General features: G+C 45.2%; 1 protein-coding gene across 3 annotated transcripts in view; it reads left to right on the top strand.

Annotated features, from left to right (window-relative positions):
- Positions 1 to 1,066: 1,066 nt before the first annotated feature.
- Positions 1,067 to 26,176, top strand: part of cadps2 (Ca++-dependent secretion activator 2) — a 93,704-nt gene continuing 68,594 nt past the window's right edge. For all 3 annotated transcript variants that reach the window (XM_079275309.1, XM_079275308.1, XM_079275307.1), the window contains exons 1-9: positions 1,067 to 1,384; positions 11,092 to 11,172; positions 11,291 to 11,524; positions 11,758 to 11,879; positions 14,713 to 14,824; positions 16,475 to 16,614; positions 21,363 to 21,429; positions 22,158 to 22,266; positions 22,739 to 22,939. In XM_079275309.1, the coding sequence (XP_079131435.1) occupies positions 1,082 to 1,384; positions 11,092 to 11,172; positions 11,291 to 11,524; positions 11,758 to 11,879; positions 14,713 to 14,824; positions 16,475 to 16,614; positions 21,363 to 21,429; positions 22,158 to 22,266; positions 22,739 to 22,939 (1,369 nt within the window). In that variant the 5' untranslated portion in view covers positions 1,067 to 1,081. The remainder of the gene's footprint in view (positions 1,385 to 11,091; positions 11,173 to 11,290; positions 11,525 to 11,757; positions 11,880 to 14,712; positions 14,825 to 16,474; positions 16,615 to 21,362; positions 21,430 to 22,157; positions 22,267 to 22,738; positions 22,940 to 26,176) is intronic.

The raw sequence follows: 26,176 nt of genomic DNA, 5'->3' as shown, positions 1-26,176 counted from the left end.
TGTGTGTTCCTCTGGGTTTTGGATGAAGGGAATCGGTCGGGAACATGAAGCTGAATAAGTGAGAACGTTTGATGCTGGTGTCCTCAGCTGCTGCTCTCTGAGCTCTCGGCTTCCATCAGATGAATCATTTCCTCTCACTGTTGACGCGCTGCTCGCAGAGCGACTCACAGGAGGAGGTGAAGCAGCCGGCTGAGAGGCGTTTAATGTCGCCGCCTCAGTCTGAGCCGCTTGTTCTCCCGTCGGACTCGGAGAGCGGCGCTCTGGATAAAGAACTTCTGCCAAAAGCCGCCGATGTGACAGAGTTTAACATTCGACACAGAATGGCTGAGCGGAGGAGGACGGCGCCCTCTGCACGTTCTGGTGATTTCACTATCAAACGCCTGAACAGAGTTTGGTAAACCTCGACAGGATTCCTTTAGATTTTAAAGTATTTTTGTTAACAGCGTTTGGATGCATTTAAAAGGAATTGAAAGCCAGTGTTTTTACTTTGTCAGTGTACTGAATTATGCTGGATTATTGATTTATTATAATTCAACCCTACATGAATAACTCATGTCTGAACGGTATCGAGATGTCTGAAGGGTCCACGAAATTACACAAAATCTCTGCAGACTTAAGCGCACATCAAAACCACAGACTGTCTAAGTAGTGGACGTTGTCATCGGGACGTTAGTGGTTTGTGGACTGATGTTTTGAAGCCTCGAATTCGGCGATTTCGCCATCTTGGATTACGACCGTCGCCATCTTGGTTTTTTTTCTTGCAGCCAGTTAACGGCAGTTACCATGTTTGGATTGAGGAATGACGTAGAGATGCTGTATACTTTGTTTGGACGAGAGGTTTGAGTTGGGGAAGAGCCAGGCACACGTAGCAGCGCCGGCTAGCTAGCATGTTAGCAAGGTGCATCGATGATTCAAGATGAACTGTGACGATATCTGGGATGCTCATTTTGGCGGGCGAGACACAGGCTCGTTAGTCCGGTGTTCAATTCAGAACACGATGAGCTGTCGTCGCTGATGTTTCTTTTTTCTTCTGCATCTCTTCCCTCGGCAGGGCTTCCTGAAGAGCGAGCGCGTCTCCCGGATGGTCCACAGCGGCGGCTGCTCGGCCAGCGACTTCCGCGAGGTCTTCAAGAAGAACATCGAGCGGCGCGTCCGCAGCCTCCCGGAGATCGACGGCCTGAGCAAAGAGACGGTCCTGAGCTCCTGGATCGCCAAGTACGACGCCATCTACAGGGGGGACGAGGACATGCGGCGCCAGCCCCAGCGGGCCCACCTGAGCGCCGTGTCGGAGCTCATCCTCAGCAAGGAGCAACTGTACGAGATGTTCCAGCAGATCCTCGGCATCCGCAAGTTCGAGCACCAGCTGCTGTACAACGCCTGCCAGGTGAGCCGCTGGAGCCACTTCATGGCTAGAAGTAGAGGGAACTCTAAACAGTATCTTGTGCAGAATAACAGCAGCCTGAAGTTCAACGTTTTTTTGTCACATGACTGTTGGTCCCAGGTGAGTCAATCATGGCTTCATAGTTTCACCGAGGAGCTCACAGCTTAATGTTCTTTACAGGATCTGGTTCCTTCAAACAGTTTATTTGTGAAGGGATTTTAAATGAGACATAGAATAAAACGTTTTTGACGAAATATCACAACCTTAAGCTTAGCTTCAGTTGCGTTTTCTGACGGAAGTGTTTGTCACCTATGATGTGTTCATGGCCCGTCGGAAATATGAAAATCTGACAGCTTCTGGCTGTGATAAATGTGTAGTTTTGGTGGACGTTCAAAGAACACCTGCTTTTCCGTCCCGCCGGTGGGTTTTGGGGTTCAGAGGGTTAACACATTCTCACCTCTACGGTTGAATGATGAAGCAAATGTCCACAGCTGTAGTTCCCCTAATGTCCACTAGGTGCTGCTCTAGAGTCTTATACGGGACCACCGCTGCCTGCTTATTAGACCCGACCTTTTTTCATTTCTACAACTCTGATTAAACAGAATTATAACTTTGATCATCAATCTTGTCAGTTTGTCAAACAGCCTCATCTGCAGCAGAACATCACGACGGTCTCGGGGTCTCAGCACGCTGCTGCTCAGCAATTAGACCAATCAGAATCTGCACAGTGAGCACCATCCAGACTGGAATAACACTTATTTAAATACGTTGGGGAGCTGACATGCACGCAGAATGAAGATGAGGACTGAACATGAGTCCGGAGTTCACCGTCTCAAACTCAATAGTCCTTCAGGGTTTCATGATGATGATCATTAAATAATAATGAAGAATGTGCCCAGTTTTTGCAGGTCAAACTTGTTTGAACTGTTGTCCCAGTGAGTATTTAATGTTTGCCTCTTGTTGCTAGGTGGGAGCACATGTCTGGAGCTGAATCTTTAAAGTAAACCATTAAAGAGGCGCCGTTAAGTCTCTTCTTCTGTGATGAGTGAGAGTTTATGCACTAATGTAATGTTGTTGTTTGTCAACCTAAATGTAGTTGATTTGGAGGATAAAATAGAGAAGCAGAGAAAAATATAATGTTGTTATGAGCAGGTTGATTAAAATCAGACTCAGCGGGAGAGCTGTTGACCTCTCAGCCGGTGTGTCGGGTCTTCAGGTCTGACCGGTTCAGGTCCCGTTGAGTTCCTCAGAGTCCGCCTCCTGACCTGCAGCGACCTGCCGTCTGCTGGAGGCTTAAAGTTCACAGACGGCAGCAGAGATGAGTTCTAACAGAGCGAGAGGAGCCGGCGGACACACGGGACGCTTCACTTCATTCATCTCACAACCGGCTCGGCTCTTTGTGTTTCAGGACTTGGCTTTTTAATATTTGTTACCTTGAGACCATAAAGAAGGAAGTCAGTGCAGGCGGACATTAAACACATCGTTAACAAAGAGCAGCAGAAATATATCATATATTTAGGAACAGCAGATAAAGAATTTAAAATATCCAAAGAGATCTACATTATTAAAACGCAGTGGAAGATACAGATAATATGAATATGATTAATACCAACTGCAAATATAAAGCGACGTCTCAGAGTAACACACAAGAGCTTGGACTCATTCTGAAGTGGCCGGTGAGGGAAGTTAAAAACCGATTCAATACAAAGATTAATAACGTCACAGCAGCAATAATCCAATCAAATGTTTATGTATATATATATGTGTATATATATGTGTATATATATATATATATGTGTATATATATATATGTGTATATATATATATATATATATATATATATATATACACATATATATATATATACACATATATATGTGTATATATATATATATATACACATATATATGTGTATATATATATATATACACATATATATGTGTATATATATATATATATATACACATATATATGTGTATATATATATATATATACACATATATATGTGTATATATATATATATGTGTATATATATATATATGTGTATATATATGTGTATATATATGTGTATATATATATATATATATATATATGTGTATATATATATATATATATATATATACACATATATATATATATATATATATATATATATATATATATAAATAAATAAATAAATAAAAGATGTCGGCCATCTTATCTGCCCAGAGAGTAGTTTTTGTGTCTGCTGTTTACATTCTTCATGACTCCAGGAATGTTCTACTGTTGCTTTAGTTCTGTTTGTCATGTTTGTGCATCCCTGTGCTGCCTAATGACAATAAATGATCTTTGAATCTTTGGATCCCTTCCTCCAGAGGAAGAATCGGCTCCCTTCACTTGAACCAGAGTCTAGATTTGATGCCTCAGGGAACCGGCTTCTTCCTAATCCCTTCAGGATGTGGCTGAATCACACCAGAGCCGTGTGCTTGGTTGGACACTTCTGGAGGAGAGCGTTTTAGTTGTTAGTTTGGCTGAACAGACTGAGTGTCCACCCTACAGAGGAAGGAGTGCGTCAGTCGTCCTCCTGATCGTTTCCTTCGCTCTGAACATAAATAGCTCCGTTTACAGATCGCTTCACGGCCCATTGAGACATCATCCGGTCTGTAGAACAACCAGAAGGGTCTGTTGCTAGGACGGGTTCTATTATCGTCCTGCGTCATTAGAGAAAGAAGAAGATCGAAGATGACGAAATAACTACATTATACCGGTTTGTAAAAAGCCTGAATTCATGTTTTGTTACTTCTCTCTGCAAGTAGACAATCAAATAAATTATAATAACATTGTAGCAGCTCCATCAACACCAACAATAACGTCATCTAGGCGTAAATACGGCAGCGTCTTTTCCATTGTCTGTACCGTCTGGTTTACACACACACACACACACACACACACACACACACACACACACACAGTCGGGTCTGGTCTCTACTACGAGGTCTCGTAGAGCTCTGGGTGAACACGGATGCCGACAGGACGTCTGTGATGGCCGGAGGAGGATCTCAACACTGATGGGCTTTCAGACGTGTCGGCTAGCTGAAGCTACACGTTAACTTACCAACGATACTTCAAGTTTGTCTGATTCAGATGGAGATAAAATGCAACGTCAGCTATTTCCAACCTAGCGACAGGACACGCTCTTTGTGTCCTCCTGCATCTTTGTGTCTCTTCAGCTTCTCTCTTCTCTTTGTTACCTTCCTCATCTGTCCCGTCACCTCTTCTAACCACTAATCCACTCTTAGCTCGAACAATAAGTCAAAACCAACAGCAGCATCTGAAACAACAGGGGACGAGTTGGCGTAGTGATTCAATGCTTCCTTTCCTATCTCCTTCAGCATAGGAAACACTGGACCATCCTTCACCACAGGGCTTGTTAATGCTAACGCTAAGCAGCAGCTCTGTGTGAGAGGCACACGCTGGGGCTCCGCTGGTAGATGTCGTGATGAGTCGGGAGGACAGCTCAGAGCTCGTGCCCTTTATTACCCGCAGTCCGTTCCAAGAGGAGGCCCGGAGGCAGCATGGGACCCAGGAGTTCAACCCTGAGGCTAATTAACCCTCTGGGCTACTGTTGCTACACCAGCTGACTCACCAAACCGTCCTCGGTCCTCCCTAACCTCCGTCACCTTTCAGGAGGGGCAGTTCATGTGACAGCGTTGCCGATCTGTTTCTATAGATGTTCAGTTCGTCGTGATGCGTAACGATAGAAATAAAACACAACTAGCACAGAGATTGTGGTTTGTTTGAGAGAAGCAGCATCATCAGAGGAATGTCTCTCTGTCAAAAATAGCACATTTACTAAGAATGAAGAACAAAAAACCAGAGCGGAGGATAGAAATAGAAGCTGCAGAGAGGAGAGGCGTAACCTCCGTCAGCGAGGGGAGATAGAAATAGAGGAGAGGACCAGCAGCTTGTGTGTGTGTGTGTGCTGATCTATTATCCAAAAATATGTTCATTCCGTCTTGATTTTTAGGAGGCTTCAATACAACGACACTGAATATCACACGAGGGAGTAAAGGAAGCAACTCAACAGAGTCTTCCTCTCTGTGGATGTTTCACAACAACTTGCTCCGTCAGTCGGGAGAAAGTTCAGCGTTGTGTGAATGTAAATCCGCTCGGTTGAATTTCGTGTTGCAGTCAAGTCATTTGCATCGTTTTATTTTGCATTTGTTACCAGCTGTTAGGAATATTCACCTTTAAATGTATGCCCAGTCAGCAGCATGAATGTACAGACTAGTGTCACACTGACGACAGCTTTACAAAGCTGAGGACCCTCAAGCAGCTTCTGCAGTAAGAAGAAGCGTCTTTTCAACGTCTTCAGACTGATTGAACTCCAGGGTTCGTCTCACGGTTTGCTTGTCCATGACCAAATGAGTGTTTGCCCTTTACGTCGTCCCGCCTCTGTTTCCGGATGAAAGATGCATATTTTTACACTTCTTAGCGGAGGGATCCGCGTCCGAAGCTTTGCTTATAATTACACTCTGAATGACTTCAGACTCTCTGACGATTGCTGGAATAGAAATGCTAATATGTCGGTTTATTATTAAACACGTTGGTTTGCATTCATTGCAAGCTTTTTGTATTTTAATCACATCGCAGCAGGGTCACGCTTCTTGTTCTTCACTGTCGTTCTGCTCTTCTGCTATCAGCTCTACGTGACCTCAGCAGTGATATCGGTGCTGTTTGTTTCAAGCGTAGAGAGTGAGAGGTCACTGAACAACGAGCCGCTAACGAAGGGTTAAAAGTGGATCTTTGCAGATCATGCTCATTTCATTTTACAGTCTGTATATCTGCAAATGTCTGTCTGTTTCCTCCAGATGTGAGCAGCTCAGATCGCTCTGCGTCGGTTTCATTTCACCGGGAGTCTCTCGCTGTTTGTGTTGGTGTGAAAGACACTCATTCATTGCTGATCCGCAGTGAATGAGCTCCGTACGGACGTTTGTACATTCATCATAAAGGAACTCGCTTCGGTCCTTTAATATTCACCAGTGTATTGAGCACAACGTTCATCTGTTTGTATTCCCTGTTTTTATCAATGAATATTCATTTATTAGCATCAAAAACTAAAGTCACAAAACCTCCAGAATCACTGGATTGTTTAAATAATATACAATATTTGTTTTGTCCGTCCTTAGTTCATGTTCTAAGCATTTCAAAATCGGTGAACTCGAGGCTTCAAAACGTCGGCCCACCAACCGATGGGTGACATCAAGATGACTACGGCCACTTCTTACATGCAGTCTGTGGTTTTAAGTAAATCCACTAATGTCGGCGATTTCAAATCCTTCCAAAGGAATTGAAATGTTGTTTTATATGTTGAACAGACCTTTAATCAAACCGTGTCCCCTCTTGCAGATTTGATTTCACCAAAGTTCTCTTTGCATTTGCTCTCAGGGCTTTGATTTGAGCCGCGCACGTAGTTTGTGATTAAAGTTGTAACGGGCTGCAGACGCTCACCAAAATAAATTGGTTGCAGGTAAAAACATGTCTGTGTCATTCTCCAAAGGTTCCATGCACAGAAGAAAGTGTTTTGAGCCGGGGGTCCGAAGACCTCGAGGGTCCGGGTCCTGTCCGGCAGCTCAGTGGGTTTACAGAAGCACCACCGCTGTCTGCCCTTCAATGCCGAGTAAGAACTCTCACATGATCGGAGTGCGTTGTGTTGCTAACCCAACACACTCCTCCATGTGTCTTCTGACATGACGACACGTTGCCGAACATGAACGGAGTCGCATGAAGGCCGGTTGTCATAGAAATGCTCTGAGAGGCAGAATTAGAAAGGCTGCAAACAAAGACCAAGTCCGGGAGAAGTCATGGTGCGTGTGTGTGTGTGTGTGTGCGTGCGTCCATTTTGGTACTTGCAGCCAAACTAAGAATTGCGACGCATTATTCTCCGTCGGTAAAGCTGACACTGAATGAGATGAGCCTCCTCCGTGAGACTGACCGGCTTCTCTTCTCTGAACCAACACTTTGTTTTTCTGTTGAATGCAGGAATGGAGCTTTGAACTAGATTTCAATCATTTATTCTTTGCTTCTTTGCACGCAGGATGTTATATTTGTGTTATTTCGTCATGTGGTTGATGGAGCTCTGTGTGTTTGATGAGCACAGTTAATTAGATCTGACCGTAATTAACCGGTCGGCAGAGTAACGGCGAGCAGCGGCAGCGTCTCTGCCCAGAAGTTAATCACGGCGCTGACGGACGGACTGCACGAGCACACGAGCCCAGAGGAAGCGTCTCGTGGTGACCCTCTCATTATGGTGGCGCATCGAGAGGTCAGCTCACGCTCACTCAGCCTTTATTCAGCCTCATCTGTCTGTCGGAAGACATTTGGAATGTGGAAAGCGTGAAGAGCAAAGAAGGTGTCTGACAAACATCAGTTCATAAGATTCATGGAGCTAACGCTACTGTAGCTCTCAGTAATGTAATCATCTGCAAGACAATTTGCAAAAAACACTGGACCTATGTCGTATTTATTGTCGAGTTGTGAATTTATGTTTCCAATCATTTTTAAACCAGACAAATCAGTTCGGCGTGTTTCATTCGGTCGCCTGTCGGTGGCTTTTCATTGGTCAGTTTTTACTCCATCTTCACCGGTTAGAAGGATTTTAGTCATCGGACGTCTGGATGTTCAGTTTTCAGAGAAACGAGCTGCGTTTGACCAGTTATGACAGTCAAGTGTGTACGATTTGGCGACATCTAGTGGCGAGGTTGCAGATTGCAGCCAACTGAAACTTCTCTCGTGTGCCCAGCGTGTAGAGAACGATGTCCTGTAAATGTCAGTCGGGGTTTAGTTTCTCCGTTCTGGGCGACTGTAGAAACATGGCGGCTGATGAAAGTGATTATATAAAAAGTAAAACATACTTATTGTTGCTCCACGCTGGCCCTTTAATCAGCGGGTCCGTTTGTTTTGAGGAGGAGGAAACCTCTGCAGTACAAACTTCCAACTGACTGCAATGAAGACAACAACTCCCATGATGCACGCTGCTTCATGACGTCACCAAAGTTTGTCTTTGTTCCCGTTTTGAATGAGAAACAAACATATTAATGTTTGAGCATAAACACATGTTGACCTCCAGCAACACGATGCTGCGCTGCAGGAGATAAACACGTAGAAGAACAATAAAAACATGCATTTTCAAAGTATATCAGATGTGTGCACGTTGGTTTGACCTGGTAATGAATTCCTCTTTCTTCCTCACAGTGTTGAGTTAATTAGGACTCAGTGATGAGCCGTAACGACTGCACTGAACGTGTTGTTTCTCCGCTCTGGGCGTCTCTGGATCCGCTCCGCCGGCTTTCTGAAACAGAAACAAAACCTGTCAAATCACCCGTGAACGAATCTCCATCGCTCAGCAATCAGTGCAGGCGGACGTCAGCCCTGACAGGAAGTGGTGACAGCGACGATGTTCATTTATTAAACTGACAAATTAATTATTGAACAACTACTTTTTTTGTTGCTCTCTGACGCTAAACTGCTGAGAACAAAAGCGAGTGTTAAAAGCAAACGCAGGTCATTGAGTCATGATGGTGACAGTTTGTATTGTCTCTGCTGGTCCGTCAGTCGATCAACCGAGACTGAAATATCTCAACAACTACTGGATGGACTGTGATTAAACTCACTGCAGACATTCATGCTCCCCTGAGGATGGATTCGGATAACTTTGGTGACTTTAACTTTCCCGTAGCGCCGTCGTCGGGTCACAGCATCACTTTGTCCAATACTTCCATGACGTTCCCATCAGCCCTGCTGTACAGAGCCCTTCGATCGCTTTTGTTCAACAGAGTGGAGCACGCACTTTAAATGTCACAATCACAGTGACTGCGATTCATATCAGATTATTTGTGCAGCAAAGATCATTTTAAGACAATCATTTCTTTCATCTCCTGTATTGTGTGTTGTTCATCATACTGACTCACTCTTAATGATATTCCTGATGTATAAAGTCAAAGAACCCTTCAGTGAGGTGACCGGAGGAAGGCTTCAGCCTGTTGGTTTGCCAGCAGAGCGTCTCATGTGATCCTCTCTGTGGCTCACTTTGATTTCTGACTTCAGAAGTGGCTACTCAGCATCTTTTCTTTCTCTCCTCCAGCTGCAGCTCTGCGTCGCTCCTCGGCGTGACGAAAGGAACTTTCCCTTCTCTGTGAATGAGACGCGAACTGATTCTGGGCTCAAATGAAACGGCTTATCTCTTTCTGCGTTATCGGCTCTGAAGGTTCCACTTGTCTCTGTGTCTTCGGGCCCGTTTCCATCGGAGCCTTTTTTATCTCTGCTTGTTACTGTAGACGCCTCGGCTCATCACGGATTTGTGAAACGAGGAGCTTGTTTTCTGCCCAGTGAGCAAAACCTCGTTCAGTTTTCACTCTGCTTTCATCTCTCTGAGTCTCGCTGACGTCGAGTTCAACCGACGACTTGTTGAATGAACCATCATGTACTAAATGAACATCATGCTGTATTGAAGAAGACTTGAAACTAGAGATTGAGACATAAACTCATGTTTACAATGTTTACTGAGGTAATAAATCAAGAGAGAAGTAGAGTCATTTTCTATAGACTTCTATACAACCAGAGGAGTCGCCCCCTGGTGGACACTAGAGTGTTCGATCCCGGACTCCTGTCCTCGAGGTGTCAAGATTCTCCAAATACACAAATCCGATTTAAACTTATTTATTTTGAAGATAAACAGATCATCGGTTTTATTTACAACTCTGCTTCGTGTGCTCCACTCAGACAGCTGTTTGAACATTAAAGCATCCAAACATGTTCCAGCAGAAAACCCCAAAAACAATATTTCAGAGCCTGAAAGTGCGTCTCCTTTAAAGATCCACAAATCTCCACTTCATTATGTTTTGTTCATAGTTTGATTTGTAAAACATTGTATCACTAAAAACATGCAGAACATGTTTTTGTATGGCTGTTGACAGTATTCATGAAGCGATGCAACGACATATCCAAAACTCCCCCTCAATATGTATCTCTCTAACATGTCAACAAAGTGAAACAATCATTGTGAACTTCATCCAACGCTCAGACTTCTGTTCTGGGTGTATATGCAAATGAGCACCGATTAGATAAGATAATGCCTCATTTACATATTTAAAACTACATCATTAGAAAAGCTGTAATGTGAGAATAATGTAAGTGATTATCCGGGGACGTTTCATGGTGATATCTGTGAGTGATTGTTGTTTCACCCTGTTCACGAGAAGTGTCTCCTCTTTATTTGATAATCTTTTGAAATAATATTTGTATGTTTAAAAGCTTGTAACATGTAAATCGTGTCCTGATATCTTCCCATCCGAACGCACTCGGTGGATGAGGTGGAATGAACCAAGTGAGGCGTGTTTCAATGCAGCTGATCTGTGAGCAGCACCTGGTGGACAGCAGAGGAACTGCAGCTCAACAACCTGCAGCTTTACCCTCAAAACTAACGGAGTGAACGTCTCGTCTCTGATTGGTCGAGAGAGATATGACGAAGTCCTTGACCTGCTACTCTCAGACCCTCGCTCCTGATTGGCTCATTGCCGACGTCTATTACCAGCTGAGCTGCTAAATGGTTCATCGATGCACAACTGAGCCTCCTTTGAGTGTCTGTCCTTCACCCTCTGATTGGTTTATTGATCGTGCAGCTCTCTGATTGGCTGCCTGATGTGACTCTTTGTGTTTGTTTTCTCTCTCAGCTGGACAACGTGGACGAGCAGGCGGCTCAGATCCGCAGAGAGCTGGACGGAAGGTTACAGCTGGCCGAGAAGATTTCCAGGGTGAGAGATGAACATCTCGCTCAACTGCCAAAAACGTCCAACAGCCGGTGGAAGAATTGGACGTGAAGTAAACGTGTTGATGATGAACCAAGACCGCGGCTTCTTTTTGTCCCCGCAGGAGAGGAGACACCCGAAGTTCGTCTCCGCCGACATGGAGCCCCTCTACGTGGAGGAGCTGCGTTCGTCGGTCAACCTGCTCATGGCCAACCTGGAGAGTCTGCCGGTCTCCAAAGGAGGGCCGGACTTCAAGCAGAAGCTCAAACGCTCCTCCATCAACAACTCCTTCCTGGACATGGGAGACGAGGGAGACGTCCTGTCCAAGTCTGACGTGGTGCTGTCTTTTACTCTGGAGGTCTGTGGACGAGGACGTGCAGCTCACTGATTGGTTACATGAGGAAGTTCATTGATAGAGAACATGAGGTTTATCGGTTTATGACTTCAAATGAGTCCACATCCGACAAACCACATTGAAAGATGTCTTGTTTTCTGTAAAATAGTGATTTTCCCAGTTTTCTGCTGCTCTTTAGTGTCGAAGAGTGAAAGAACTCTGAGGAGACGTGTCGTGTTTTGACGCTCTGTCTTCAGATTGTGATCGTGGAGGTCCAGGGTCTGAAGTCCGTGGCTCCGAACCGGGTCGTTTACTGCACCATGGAGGTGGAGGGAGGAGAAAAGCTGCAGACGGACCAAGCTGAAGCCTCCAGACCTCAGTGAGTTCTACTTCCTCCTGCTCCATTCACGCTGTCTCAGTACAGACAGACCCACACAGGGGGGGGGGGTCACACACACACACACACACACCGTTGTTTGAGGAGCGCCGTAAAGATGAAGATCTGACTCGTATGACCGTTTGTACAGCGTCTGATAAACGCCGTGATTTTGGCGATTGTTTAAAGAAAACATGCTTTTCAATCCTGCACTCGGCTTCTGGGCTTCAGATATTAAAGTGATCAAACTTGTGGCTGCTCCTCCTGCGTGCTGTAATTAACCCGCGGCTGACTGCGGTGACACGGACCTGCTGATTGTCTGTGATTACACCGCGTGTTTAATCACAGAGGACCTCTTTATTACAGCAGCTTAATGAGTCAGACTCCTCGTGTTTGTCACTGATCACGTACGCTCCTGATGGTCACGCTCACGCAGAGACGCACGGAGGTTTATGAATGAAACCGCTTCACTTTGTTTGTGTTGATTCTCCTCCTGTTTCACTCGCTGCAGGGCTTCACGCTCAAAGCGCGTTCACCTTCTTCCAGAGAGCGTAGAGCTCAGGTGGGCGTCGCCTTCAGACGTCGCCCTCAGGGTTTAGATCGTCAACGCGTTGAAACGAAAAAAACACAATTTCATACATCAGCAACCAATGAGCCTCTGAGAGGAACAGCAGCCGACGATGAAGCAGAGAATCAACACGAAGACGAGCGATTGACATGAAGTACGACGGGTTCACCCTCAGAGCCACAGAACCACAGAACCGCAGAGCCACAGAACCACAGAACCACAGAGCAGCAGAACCACAGAGCCACAGAACCACAGAACCACAGAGCCACAGAACCGCAGAGCCACAGAGCCACAGAACCACAGAGCCACAGAACCACAGAGCAGCAGAACCACAGAGCCACAGAGCCACAGAACCGCAGAGCCGCAGAATCGCAGAGCCGCAGAACCACAGAACCACAGAGCCACAGAGCAACAGAACCACAGAGCAACAGAACCACAGAGCCACAGAGCAGCAGAACCACAGAGCCACAGAGCCGCAGAATCGCAGAGCCGCAGAACCACAGAACCACAGAGCCACAGAGCAACAGAACCACAGAGCAACAGAACCACAGAGCCACAGAGCCACAGAACCAAAGAACCACAGAACCAAAGAACCACAGAATCACAGAGCCACAGAACCACAGAGCCACAGAACCACAGAGCCACAGAACCACAGAACCACAGAACCACAGAACCACAGAGCCACAGAATCACAGAGCCACAGAACCACAGAGCCACAGAGCCACAGAACCACAGAACCACAGAGCTACAGAACCACAGAGCTACAGAGCTACAGAACCACAGAGCCACAGAGCTACAGAACCACAGAGCTACAGAGCTACAGAACCACAGAGCCACAGAGCCACAGAGCTACAGAACCACAGAGCTACAGAGCTATAGAACCACAGAGCCACAGAGCCACAGAGCTACAGAACCACAGAGCCACAGAGCTACAGAACCACAGAACCACAGAGCCACAGAACCACAGAGCCACAGAGCTACAGAGCTACAGAGCCACAGAGCCACAGAGCTACAGAGCTACAGAACCACAGAGCTACAGAACCACAGAGCTATAGAACCACAGAGCCACAGAGCTACAGAACCACAGAACCACAGAGCCACAGAGCTACAGAGCTACAGAGCCACAGAGCCACAGAGCTACAGAGCTACAGAACCACAGAGCCACAGAGCTACAGAGCTATAGAACCACAGAGCCACAGAGCTACAGAACCACAGAACCACAGAGCTACAGAACCACAGAGCTACAGAGCTACAGAGCTACAGAACCACAGAACCACAGAACCACAGAACCACAGAGCTACAGAACCACAGAGCTACAGAGCCCACCGGAGGGAATGAAAAGCGTGTTCTTAATAAGTGGACCATCATTTACTGAATGAACTGCTAACATGGTTAAACACGTGACTATTATGAACACGCTGTGAGAAGAAGCACAACCAATGGAAATGCTGTGAAGATGATTCATGTTCCGTCAGCTTTTAATGCTCGAGGTCCATGAACAAAGCGTCGTAACAGCCGGCGTCGTGTTACATTGAAACGGTTCCCTCAGGTCAGTGACAACATGAGGTCATCCTGTCTGTCTCACAGATCTGAGGTCTGCCATCACTTAAAACACGCTGTGTGTGTGTGTGTGTACCTTTTGGTGCAATGTTGCCTTGGAAACTGGGGAAAAGTGAATACGGAGTTCAGCTTTGTGAAGAGGTCACTTGTCATTTGTGCAGCACACACACACACACACACACACAATGACAGCTCCGACATGGAGGCATGGGAGCGTGTCCTTGGGTGTGATGGTCATCGTGAGCAGAAGCGTCGCTCTGCTCCATTAGAGCCTCAGTGAGATGAAGTGATTGTTGACACTGATGGGACGGTTTACTGCCTCTGGTCCTCTGGTCCTCTGGTCCTCTGGTCCTCTGGGCCTCTGGTCCTCTGGTCCTGAAGTCTGTCGCACACCTGCAGATTTATTCTTCGTCTTACTTTACGTTCATAGAAGAATCTTAACAAAGCTGCCTTCATGGCTTCTGTCAACATGGTTGTCTTGTTTGAATAAACTTTATTCGTTGTTTTTTTACATTTGTTACCTGTTGTTATGTCATAAACACATGAATCAAAACAGTTTAAATCAGATTTAAAATGCTCTTCTTTTGCCTCTCAGGACTAAAGAGTTACAGCTTCTGACTCCACAGAAAGGATGATTCATAACTATAAATATAAAATGTAACCACGACGCACACGATGGATGAGCGCTCGGATGCTTGTGTGTTTCAGGTGGGGGACTCAGGGGGACTTCACCACCGCTCACCCGCTGCCCTCGGTCAAAGTGAAGCTGTTCACCGAGAGCACCGGGGTCCTGGCTCTGGAGGACAAGGAGCTGGGCCGGGTGAGTCCAGATCCACTACGACACACACACACGAGACACACACACACAACTACACACGACTACACACAACCTGCAGACACAACACACACAACCTGCAGACACAACACACACACACACAACTACACACGACAACACACAACCTGCAGACACAACCTGCAGACACAACACACACACACAACCTGCAGACACAACACACACAACCTGCAGACACAACACACACACACACACACAACCTGCAGACACAACACACACACACACAACCTGCAGACACAACACACACACAACCTGCAGACACAACACACACACACACAACCTGCAGACACAACACAACACACACACAACCTGCAGACACAACACACACACACACAACCTGCAGACACAACACACACACACACAACCTGCAGACACAACACACACACACACACAACCTGCAGACACAACACACACACACAACCTGCAGACACAACACACACACACACACAACCTGCAGACACAACACACACACACACACAACCTGCAGACACAACACACACACACACACAACCTGCAGACACAACACACACACACACACAACCTGCAGACACAACACACACAACCTGCAGACACAACACACACACACACAACCTGCAGACACAACACACACACACACAACCTGCAGACACAACACACACACACACAACCTGCAGACACAACACACACACAACCTGCAGACACAACACACACAACCTGCAGACACAACACACACACACACAACCTGCAGACACAACACACACACAACCTGCAGACACAACACACACACACACACAACCTGCAGACACAACACACACACACACAACCTGCAGACACAACACACACACAACCTGCAGACACAACACACACACACACACAACCTGCAGACACAACACACACACACAACCTGCAGACACAACACACACACACACACAACCTGCAGACACAACACACACACACACACAACCTGCAGACACAACACACACACACACACACAACCTGCAGACACAACACACACACACACACACACAACCTGCAGACACAACACACACACAACCTGCAGACACAACACACACACAACCTGCAGACACAACACACACACAACCTGCAGACACAACACACACACAACCTGCAGACACAACACACACACACACACACACAACCTGCAGACACAACAACACACACACAACCTGCAGACACAACACACACACACACATTATTTATTGACTTATGACCTGAGTCAGGTCTATTTAATACATTAAAGAATTTAAATGTGTACGCTCCCAATAACAATAAATAAAGTTGAATGGATAAACATGATGAATGTTTGATGTCTCTGTATAATATGCAACAACTTGCAGCTCAGTATCACGCAGCCTCATGCGACTTTAAGCAGATGACGACAGCTTGTCTCTAAAGTATCCCTGAAGCTGAACAGTCTGACACAAACACGACCTTCAATACATGCAAACAAGTACGAGCAGAGCAGCGCTGCAGCCGTCTGCTCGCTCGCTCGTGCTGTCATCGTTTAGAGAAGACAGAAGTTGACTGTGTTGCCAATCAAACAGCGTTTACAGAAGGACCCGCTTGCTGACCAATCCCTGCCCTCCTCTGTGACCCCCCCCCCCCCCCCCCCCTCAGGTGGTCATGAATCCCACCACGAACAGACCGAAGCAGGCCGAGTTCCACCGGATGGTGGTCCCCAAGAACAGCCAGGACACAGAGCTGAAGATCAAGCTGGCGGTCCGCATGGACAAACCCCCCAACATGAAGCACAGCGGGTGAGTCTACACCCGGGTCTGGTCCTCTACTGGGTCTGGTCCCCTACAGGGTCTGGTCCCCTACAGGGTCTGGTCCTCTACTTGGTCTGGTCCCCTACAGGGTCTGGTCCTCTACTTGGGCTGGTCCTCTACTGGGTCTTGTTCTCTACAGGGTCTGGTCCTCTACTGGGTCTGGTCCTCTACAGGGTCTTGATAATCAGAGTGACAGCTCCCTCTGCTGGTTAACTACAGGAAGCACTCTGAAGATGTGATCACATGATCAGTGGACTCTGTGTCTGAACATCCTGTTACTCCGTCATCAATGATGCTCTTTATTGATGAGCTCGTGATAGTTTGACAGCTGTTATTAAAAGTCAGTTTATTTATGAAAGATGGGTAACAGATGTTCTGGTTTTAACTCTGAGTTTTGATTGAGTGATCCAGCTGTGACTCAGGATCAGACCGGTTAGTTCGGGGACTTAACGATGTCATCGCATCAACAGTAACGTTTGCTAATTGTAGCAATTGCAGATAACGAATAATTAAAAACCATATCAAATGAAAACATTTTTTATATTTTTATTGACGAACAACATATTTGTGCATTTCTTCCTGTAACTTATGCAGTTTGGCCAGAAATCCTTAAATCAGACAAAAACAACAGGTTCACTTGTTGTTACTTCAAGATTTAAGTTTTATGAAAACAAAATATGAATCACTGAATCGTTGTGCCTGTTTTTTGTTGCTGCATCATATTTAGTAGCAGTGTTCTTTGTGCAGTTCTTACTTTGTGTCACAAGATGGAAGCAGAACCTTCTGTTCAAACCCACAGACGTGAAATGTTTCTGTTCATTTCATCTGCAGTCTTCTCCAGGTTCCTGTTCAGGAACTCACTCGTGATGTTGGTAAAGAATAAGAGAGATGAGATCATCAACTGATGCTTAAAGGAGCTTTAGCTCACACGTCCAGTGTGACACAGTTCTTTACATCATGGAAGGTGATAAAACACAATAGTTTCAACAATGTAAACATTTTATTACAAGATGATGAATAATCACGTCACAATGTATTCGTCTACAAAAACAAAATCACATTCTAGTACTTGTTGCTCCTAGCGAGGAGAGGAGACGAGGAAAGGAATCGAGGACGTACAAACTGAGATGTGAGAACATTTACACGAGTTCCATCAAAGTTTCACTTTTAGGAAAATAAAAGTACAGAATCAGAGAGACATACCCCGATAAATACACACTGTCAGATTGAATACAAGTCGAATTTATGTTCTGTTCTGTTTGTTTTATTTGATATGGACATCACAGTAGCATTCGAATTGTAACATACACGTATGCACAAAGCCCAGATGCACTGTGTTCAGTGTTTGTAGCCAAATGCTAATTTACAACACCTGTCCACTGGAGGCTTTTTTAAAGAAGTTAAAATAGAAAATAAAGAAGTTAAAATAGAAAATAAAGAAGTTAAAATGGAAAATAAAGAAGTTAAAATAGAAAATAAAGAAGTTAAAATAGAAAATAAAGAAGTTAAAATAGAAAATAAAGAAGTTAAAATAGAAAATAAAGAAGTTAAAATAGAAAATAAAGAAGTTAAAATAGAAAATAAAGAAGTTAAAATAGAAAATAAAGAAGTTAAAATAGAAAATAAAGAAGTTAAAATAGAAAATAAAGAAGTTAAAATAGAAAATAAAGAAGTTAAAATAGAAAATAAAGAAGTTAAAATAGAAAATAAAGAAGTTAAAATAGAAAATAAAGAAGTTAAAATAGAAAATAAAGAAGTTAAAATAGAAAATAAAAGAAAAATATATATCCACAAATACATACCCATGATTTAATACCTCTATTAAAAACATGACAATTTTGTTGCATTTTCAACTCAGTTGGTGGACAGTTCCATAGTTTTGCTCCTTTAACAGAGAAGACTGATTCTTTTTTTGGAGGAAGAAGAAGAAGAAGAAGAAGAAAGTGGGTTATTTAAGCCAGATGAGATGGAAAACAACAATTATTATTGTTTCTGTGTTCTTACTTATTCCCCAGAAGATTTCATAAGTTTGCCAAATGGATTTTGGGATTTTTCTCAGCCTTGTAGTTGTTTCTGGACGTGAGGAGAGGAGGCGAGGAAAGGAATTGAGGATGGACAAACTCTCGTGTCCTTCTCGGTTTTCCTTTGAGAACACAAGAGGAAGGAAACAGATGAGGTGCAGTTCTCCGCTGCGTCCACAAGGGGTCAGCGTGAGTCCGGCTGCGTTGAAACGCTTGAACCTGATTCACGAGACTCTGAGATGCTGCTGCTCAACGCTTTCCTCTTCAGCTCGTCTGATGCTGTTTTCACTGTGAGGCTTCGACCCACGCAGGGCACACGGGGTCACATTCCTCACGAGGAAATACATAAAAACCACATCTTCCAAGAACAGCAAACTGAACGGAGGAATGTTTGCTGCTCAGAGGAGAGAAAAGGGAAAATGTTTTCTAAATAGTTTTCACGTGAAAGTCGTGAATCCTTTAAAAGGCCGACGGACGATATTTTACCTTCGGCGTGAAAAAATAAGTGAACAAAGGTTTGGGGTCATTTGATGTTTTCTTCTGAAAGAAATGTTTCACGTGTCGAACGCGAGCAGCGATGAGAACGCGGAGCGCTTCATTGATGTCGTCATCAAATACTTCACCTTTCAGATCTGTGTTTCTCTTCTGCTTCTGCTGAACGTGACGGACGCGCAGCCTTTATGATTCCTCATTATCGTGCGTCATCATCTTTTATGGAAATGTAACACAGCCGCGTTAATGTAGGTTTGCTTCAAGAGTTGGGAGGAAGGGACACAAGTTACAGATTCTTTGACCAAAAAACTTCACTAATTAAAGAGAGAACTTCATTTATGTAAAAGCAAATGACTCCTCAAATATTACATATTCTCCTAAAACAATAAGAAAGAAATGTGCCGGTGAGATTAAGACTAAAACTGTCTTTTGAGCTTTTTAGTGGAATACTTCTGCTCCTGAAACAAATGATTGACATCAGTGTGGGTGCAGAAAGAGATCCGTGCTTTTATTAAAACAAGCGAAATCTTTCACACTGATAAGCTTGAATTAATATTCAAGTTAAAAAAAGAAGCCTAAAACAGGTGAAATGTTTTATTGTCACAACAGACAGAATTACTTTTTGAAGCCTTGGAACATAAAACATTGTTGAAATAATTGGAAGACGATAAAAACATTTTTTTATTTATTCTTAAATTATGTTTTTTATTCTTATGAAAATCACCAAACGCTTACTTTTCTGACAGATGATTATTTCAAGTCAGTCTTTCCTTCGGTTTCTCTTGTTCTGATGAAATGACCCCTCGGAGTGTGACTGCAGCTCAGTGAGATGTGTTTGTGGTGCCGGATCAGCTCTGCGGAGTCTGAAACGTCCTCGCAGGACGACGGACGGACAGAAAGACAAGTGGCGGCGAGCGACGCCGCATGTTTAACCCGCAGGATGCCCCGATGCTGCGTCCAGACGTGCAGCCTTGACCGGAGGGCCTCTTCTCCCTGAAGGGCTGAAGGAAGAGGTTCTCGCCCATCGATTGGTTTTCCCGTGTCCCGCGCCTGCAGGAGGCCCCGGGAGCAGCCATTGATCGAGGGGCCACGCTGGTCATTCTTCCATCTCCCCTCCATGAGCTGCTGGCCGTGTCACGGCCCCTCTCGCTGCTTTCTCCTTCCACTCTTTATTGGGGGAGGAGATGAATGTGTTGACGACGTGTTAACACAAAAAACAAGATGAAATAAGATTCATTTGAATACGTCAAGGAGCTTTAAAGTGGATCCTGATGGACCCTGATCCAGGAGGTCTCTACATAAGGTCTGGAGAGTCTAGAAGGTGTCGGCAGTAAAATAAATGCAGATCAATGCTTCCTTCAAATCATACATTGATGATATTCTTTGTTGTTTTATTGTTCTGATTTACATCCTCCGGTCAGAGCTTCTCTATCGACCTGTTCGTCTTGTGACGTCTTTCACAGTGAAACTCAATATTTGAGTGGCGTTAAGTTACAAGAGGGATTTAAATCCAGTTCTGAAAAGTGAAGCCAATGCTTCATGTGTCAAAGCTGCATTCTCTCTAGTGTCCACCAGGGGGCGACTCCTCTGGTTGTATAGAAGTCTATAGAAAATGACTCTACTTCTCTCTTGATTTATTACCTCAGTAAACATTGTAAACATGAGTTTATGTCTCAATCTCTAGTTTCAAAAAACCAAGATGGCGACGGCTAAAATGCCGAACTCGTCAGACGGTGATGTCACAGCGACGACGTCCACCTCGTACACGCGGTCTGTGGTTTCTGCACCGCAGACAAGCAGCAGTCTGTTAACATATAGCAGTCTGTTTACATATCTATAAGTAGCAACATAATTACATGTTAAAGATATTAAATCAAGAATATAAAGTTAAATAGGTGCTCAACATACGACTACAGAGAGACGTGATCTAAAAGGGAAAGATTCCATCTGGACTCTAAATGCCTCGTTCTCTTTGGATCAGTGTTGAAATACACTTATATTCATTATGAATCTGTTGATTATTCATTTGATCCACCTTTCTAATCTAGTTTGTCATCAGAACAGTGAATTCTGTCACAGTCGACGTCTTTAAACGTCAGTTAATGGTTTAAAAACAGAGAAAAAGCAGCAAATCCTCACAAAAATCCAAATATCTGCTTCATTCATCACTGAAATAATGATGCAAACAAAACGCTTTTATATTTAAAGTGTTGTGTGTTTCAGGTATCTGTACGCGGTGGGACAGAGAGTCTGGAAACGCTGGAAGAAAAGATATTTTGTTCTGGTTCAGGTAAGAAGCCGACGAGGTGGACTCACGTGATCTGTGACGACGTGAAGTCATTCAACAGAAGTCTGTTTGTATTTAAGAGGCATCAGATCAAAGCCTTCATCGGAAACGTCTTTCCAAAAACTTTCTTTTCCTTTTTATATGTTTGCAAAGTTTCAAAGAAAGGGCTGCTGGGAAATGAAAGAAACCGTTTGAGGTTCTGAGTCAGAAGGTTTCTCCACCTCGCTCAGCTCAAGCAGAGCTAATTGAGTTGTGACTCCTTTAAATCCTCCTTCACACCTCAGCTGTGTGAGCGCTCAGCGACCACGCCGGGTCTCTGAGGCCGCACCTTTAAATCCACTCTTCTGTGTGGAGTCCTCTCAGGGACTCACAGGAGAGGACGTTTAGCGTGAGTCTCTTCTGTGTTTGAATGATGTTCTGCACGTCTCTTCATCGTCTCCTTTATCCTAAAGCTGTGACACACATTCCCTTCATTCAGTCAAACCAAGATGCCTGCAGGAACATTCGGACTGTTTGAAAACATTACATTTCGACAAGAACGGATAAAAAGGTCAATCAATGCGTTGGATCCATGAAGGAATCTGCAAAAGATCTTTGTTTGGTTGAAGACGAGCATTCTTCATGTCAACGAGGGAGAAAGTATCTGAAACAGGGTTAGGGTTGGTCTGTGATATGTTGGTTGACCCGTCACTAAGTCCCGCCCCCTGTGTGTGTGTCCGTCCGTCCTGCAGGTGAGTCAGTACACCTTCGCCATGTGCAGCTACAGAGAGAAGAAGGCGGAGCCTCAGGAGCTGATGCAGCTGGAGGGCTACACGGTGGACTACTGCGACCCTCAGCCAGGTAGAGGAGGAACACCTGAGCCTCTCACACACACTCACACACACACTCACACTCACACTCACACACACACACACACACACACACACACACACACACACACACGGTCTCAGGTCTTATGATTTACAGGGAAACAGAAATATATGAAACACCAAAGCCGTTGAATCCTTCGAGCTTCAAACGTGAATGAACTTTCTTGGTAAACTTTACAGACGTCTGAGAATGCACGAGATGAACAAAGTGACGGATTGAAAACTAAAAACAGATGCAACACGGATTCAGCATCGTAGGTGGAAGATTCATTTACAGCTCAGGAGAACTTTCACAATAAAACTTTATTGTCTCCACTGATTAAGACAATTGACAGTAAAAACAATCAACACAGTTTTTACTGTCACGCACAAACACTCACCACAAATCATCTGCAATACAACAATTAAAGATGATATACGTTCTTCCTCCTCCTCCTCCTCAGGCCTGCAGGGCGGCCGGGTGTTCTTTAACGCGGTGAAGGAGGGCGACCTGGTGATGTTTGCGTGTGACGACGAGCAGGACCGGATGCTGTGGGTCCAGGCCATGTACCGAGCCACCGGGCAGTCCTACAAGCCGGTCCCTCCCACGCAGAGCAAGACCACCAACTGCCGAGGGGGACTCCAGAAACCAGCGTCCCCCATCAGTACGTTGTTTTCACCGTCCACAGCCCAGAGCGCTCTCCTGTCTTTCTTCCCGTCTTCTGAAAGTGGAGTCTTGGATTAAAAATGTTATTCCAGAAAGGCAGACAAGGAGCAGGGTCTGAAGCACACACTCTTCCTTTAACTTTCCACTTTTATTTGATCTTGTTTTCTATTCAATATTTCCTTGATTCTTCTTCTTTCACCTCTTTTTCCAAACTGACGTTCCTCTTTGCGTCCACAGATCTCGTTCTCTCGTCTTCCCCTCAAACCCACGAATCATTTCGTTCAGTGTGTGTGTGTGTGTGTGTGTGTGTGTGTGTGTGTGTGTGTGTGTGTGTGTGTGTGTGTGTGTGTGTGTGTGTGTGTGTAAAGTCTGCTGACTGTTACTGAAGGAGCCTCAGCTTCTGTTGTTCTGGGATCATCTCTTCTTCTTCTTGACGTCTCACAAGGTTCTCGCCTCGACGCATGCTTTTATTTTGTAGCTCCATCAGTAGACGAGTTGACGTGTGCGTTTAAATAAGCAGCACTTGTGGTTTGATGCATTTTTAACGGGTCACTTAAGGCCTTATAAAGACAGGTGACTGCAAAATACGGAAACTCACTTGTGCTCAGACACAGTGTACTTCCTGTGCACAATGGGTTTCCTCTCTTCAGTTTGTCAGCCGTTTTTTATTCAGTATTTTTAGTCATCAGATTATATTTAACATTTCAGTCGATTTCAGTTCAACCAAAACCAATCATCGAATTTATTTCACGTAAGTTTTCATCTTGCAAAAATATGTGAGGAGAGGAGAGGGGAGGAGAGGAGAAGAGAGGAGAAGAGAGGAGAAGAGGTGACGGAAATAAAGAGAGATCGTGGGAAAAAAATGTTAAACTGCAATTTAGGCCTTTAATTCGTCAACGGTGTTGCATTGATATTGTCGGATTCATTAGTGTTGATCAGTGCCGTCTCGTCATCGTCTTAGTTTCCGTGAACAATAACCAGCACTGCTCAGAAGAAGAAGAGACAAAGAGCAACAGAAGACGAAAAAACAACAACAAAGTGAAACAAAAACCTTCGTGATGCGGTTTCCAGGTGTGAGCTGATCTCAACAACTGGCCTTTGAAAAACGAAAGAAAAGGACAAACGCACGCGTGCGACTTCGCTGAAGAAGCTCCAGGAGACATCACTTCCTGTCACGCTTCTGGTTTCCTTGCAGCCGGCCGTTCAAACGACCCACAAAGAAAGTCCAAACAAGTGGAAATCATCGGACTCCAGCGCGAGCAGACGGCCCGTTGAGGGTCCAGACTCGCTCCTCCACTTGTGTTTACTCATGTTTGCGCCTGTCGGTTGTGTTTTTGTTTGTTGAAGAAGCAGGTGGTCAGTTTGACAGCGAGGCCGATCCCGAGGAGAGACGTCCCGACTGTCCGTTCGTCTTAACCTTCCACCGACTTCCAGCGCCGCCCTCGAACGGCGGCAGAAGCAGCTGCGGATCTCAAACTTCCCTCACGAGTTCTGTTTGCGCTGCGTGAAGCCAGACGGAGACTGATGGGCATGTCTGTCTCCATCTTTGTCTCTTCGTCTCTGCTCGCCCTGACATCATCCTCCTCGCGCTGCCGCCACGCTCCGACAGATCAAGTCACATCTCTCGAGCCGGCGCACCTGAAACCGAAACGCCCTCCTCCTCCTCCTCCTCCTCCTCCTCCTCCTCCTCCTCCTCCTCCTCTTCGTCCGCGTCAATAACCTGCCATCAGCGGCCGACCGCCACCTCTCCGGACAGGATGTCACATGGATGTGACTGTTGCCGTGATGATACCAATGGAGCCCAGACGAGATGGACATGGAGAGATTGAACGCACCCCCACCCTCCCACCTCACCCCACACACACACACACACACACACACACACACACACACACATACACACACACACCCCTCAACTGTCACTCAAACAGCCTAATGTTATGAATCTGGTACTCAGACAAAGACGGATACAAACCACCGTTTAACGGCAACATGTCGGCCTCAAGAAAGACACCTGAAAAAAAAGAAGTGATGCAGCAGAGCCAGAGACATCCGTCTTTTCTCATTCAACACATTCTTGGTCAAAACGCGGCGCCTACAGTACCCACAATGCAACTTAATTAAGTTAAGTCCGTAGACTGTTTATCAGAAGTGGACGAAGTCGTCGTGATGTCACCTCATTGGTGCAGTTTTATATTTTTTTTAAACCTAGAATTTGGCGATTTTTGGCCGTCGCCATCTTGGAGTTTTGCAACCCGTGAACAGGAAGTGACCGTATCTGGACTGAGGAGGAGCGAAGTAGAGACCTGTCAATCAGCGTGTAGCCCCGCCCTAAAGCATCCCCTGCTTTATGGTCTGTGTGACTCTAAATGGACCATAATGTACTAAATGAACATCATGCTGTATTGAAGAAGACTTGAAACTAGAGATTGAGACATAAACTCATGTTTACAATGTTTACTGAGGGAATAAATCAAGAGAGAAGTAGAGTCATTTTCTATAGACTTCTATACAACCAGAGGAGTCGCCCCCTGGTGGACACTAGAGAGAATGCCGCTTTAACACACTGGGTGTTTGACCACAGGCCTGTTGTTAAAAGAACAGTGTAGTCGTTGGTCTTCAGATCTCCATCCGGCATCTCATCTGAGTTTGCTGCTTGGGATGAACGTTTATTTCTATTCCTGAGAGTTTATCGTCCTTAAGATCTTCGTTTCCTTTGTAGTCTCCGTTTATCAACAACATGCATTCAGTGCGTCTACATTCTGAAATGACTTCTCCACACGGCACTCTTCATTGTTGGCGGCGGGGTCCGCCATTCCCACGTTGGACTCGAACAGCCTTCAAAAACAGTGATGAGAAACACGTTGACAAATACAAAGTGAGGAAACGATGCAGCCATCTGTGCCAGGAGCAGTGACACCATCCATATTTCTGTCACACACACACCCTCCCCCCTTTAACACACACACTCCCCCGCTGCAGATAATAGCTGAAAGTTGGACTTGACACGAATCAACATCTCTCCTCCGCTGTCTGTCTCCCAATCAATACTCCCCCTCCTCCCCCTCTTCCTACTATCAGAACTAATCTATATCTCTTTGTCTCGTTTTCTTTAGAGTCGCCTCCTTCGCTCGCCGCCTTTTCTCCAAATTAGATTAAGGGCAATCTTGTGATTTGGAGGTAACGAATGTAAAAATGACCTACATCGGAATTAGACAGAGGGAAAGCGGGCCAC

This window comes from Melanostigma gelatinosum (assembly GCF_949748355.1).
Source record: "Melanostigma gelatinosum genome assembly, chromosome: 1".
In the NCBI taxonomy this organism is placed as follows: Eukaryota; Metazoa; Chordata; class Actinopteri; order Perciformes; family Zoarcidae; genus Melanostigma; species Melanostigma gelatinosum.
The sequence above is the reverse complement of the archived record's forward strand: the minus strand, read 5'-3'. Positions and strand labels throughout refer to the sequence as shown.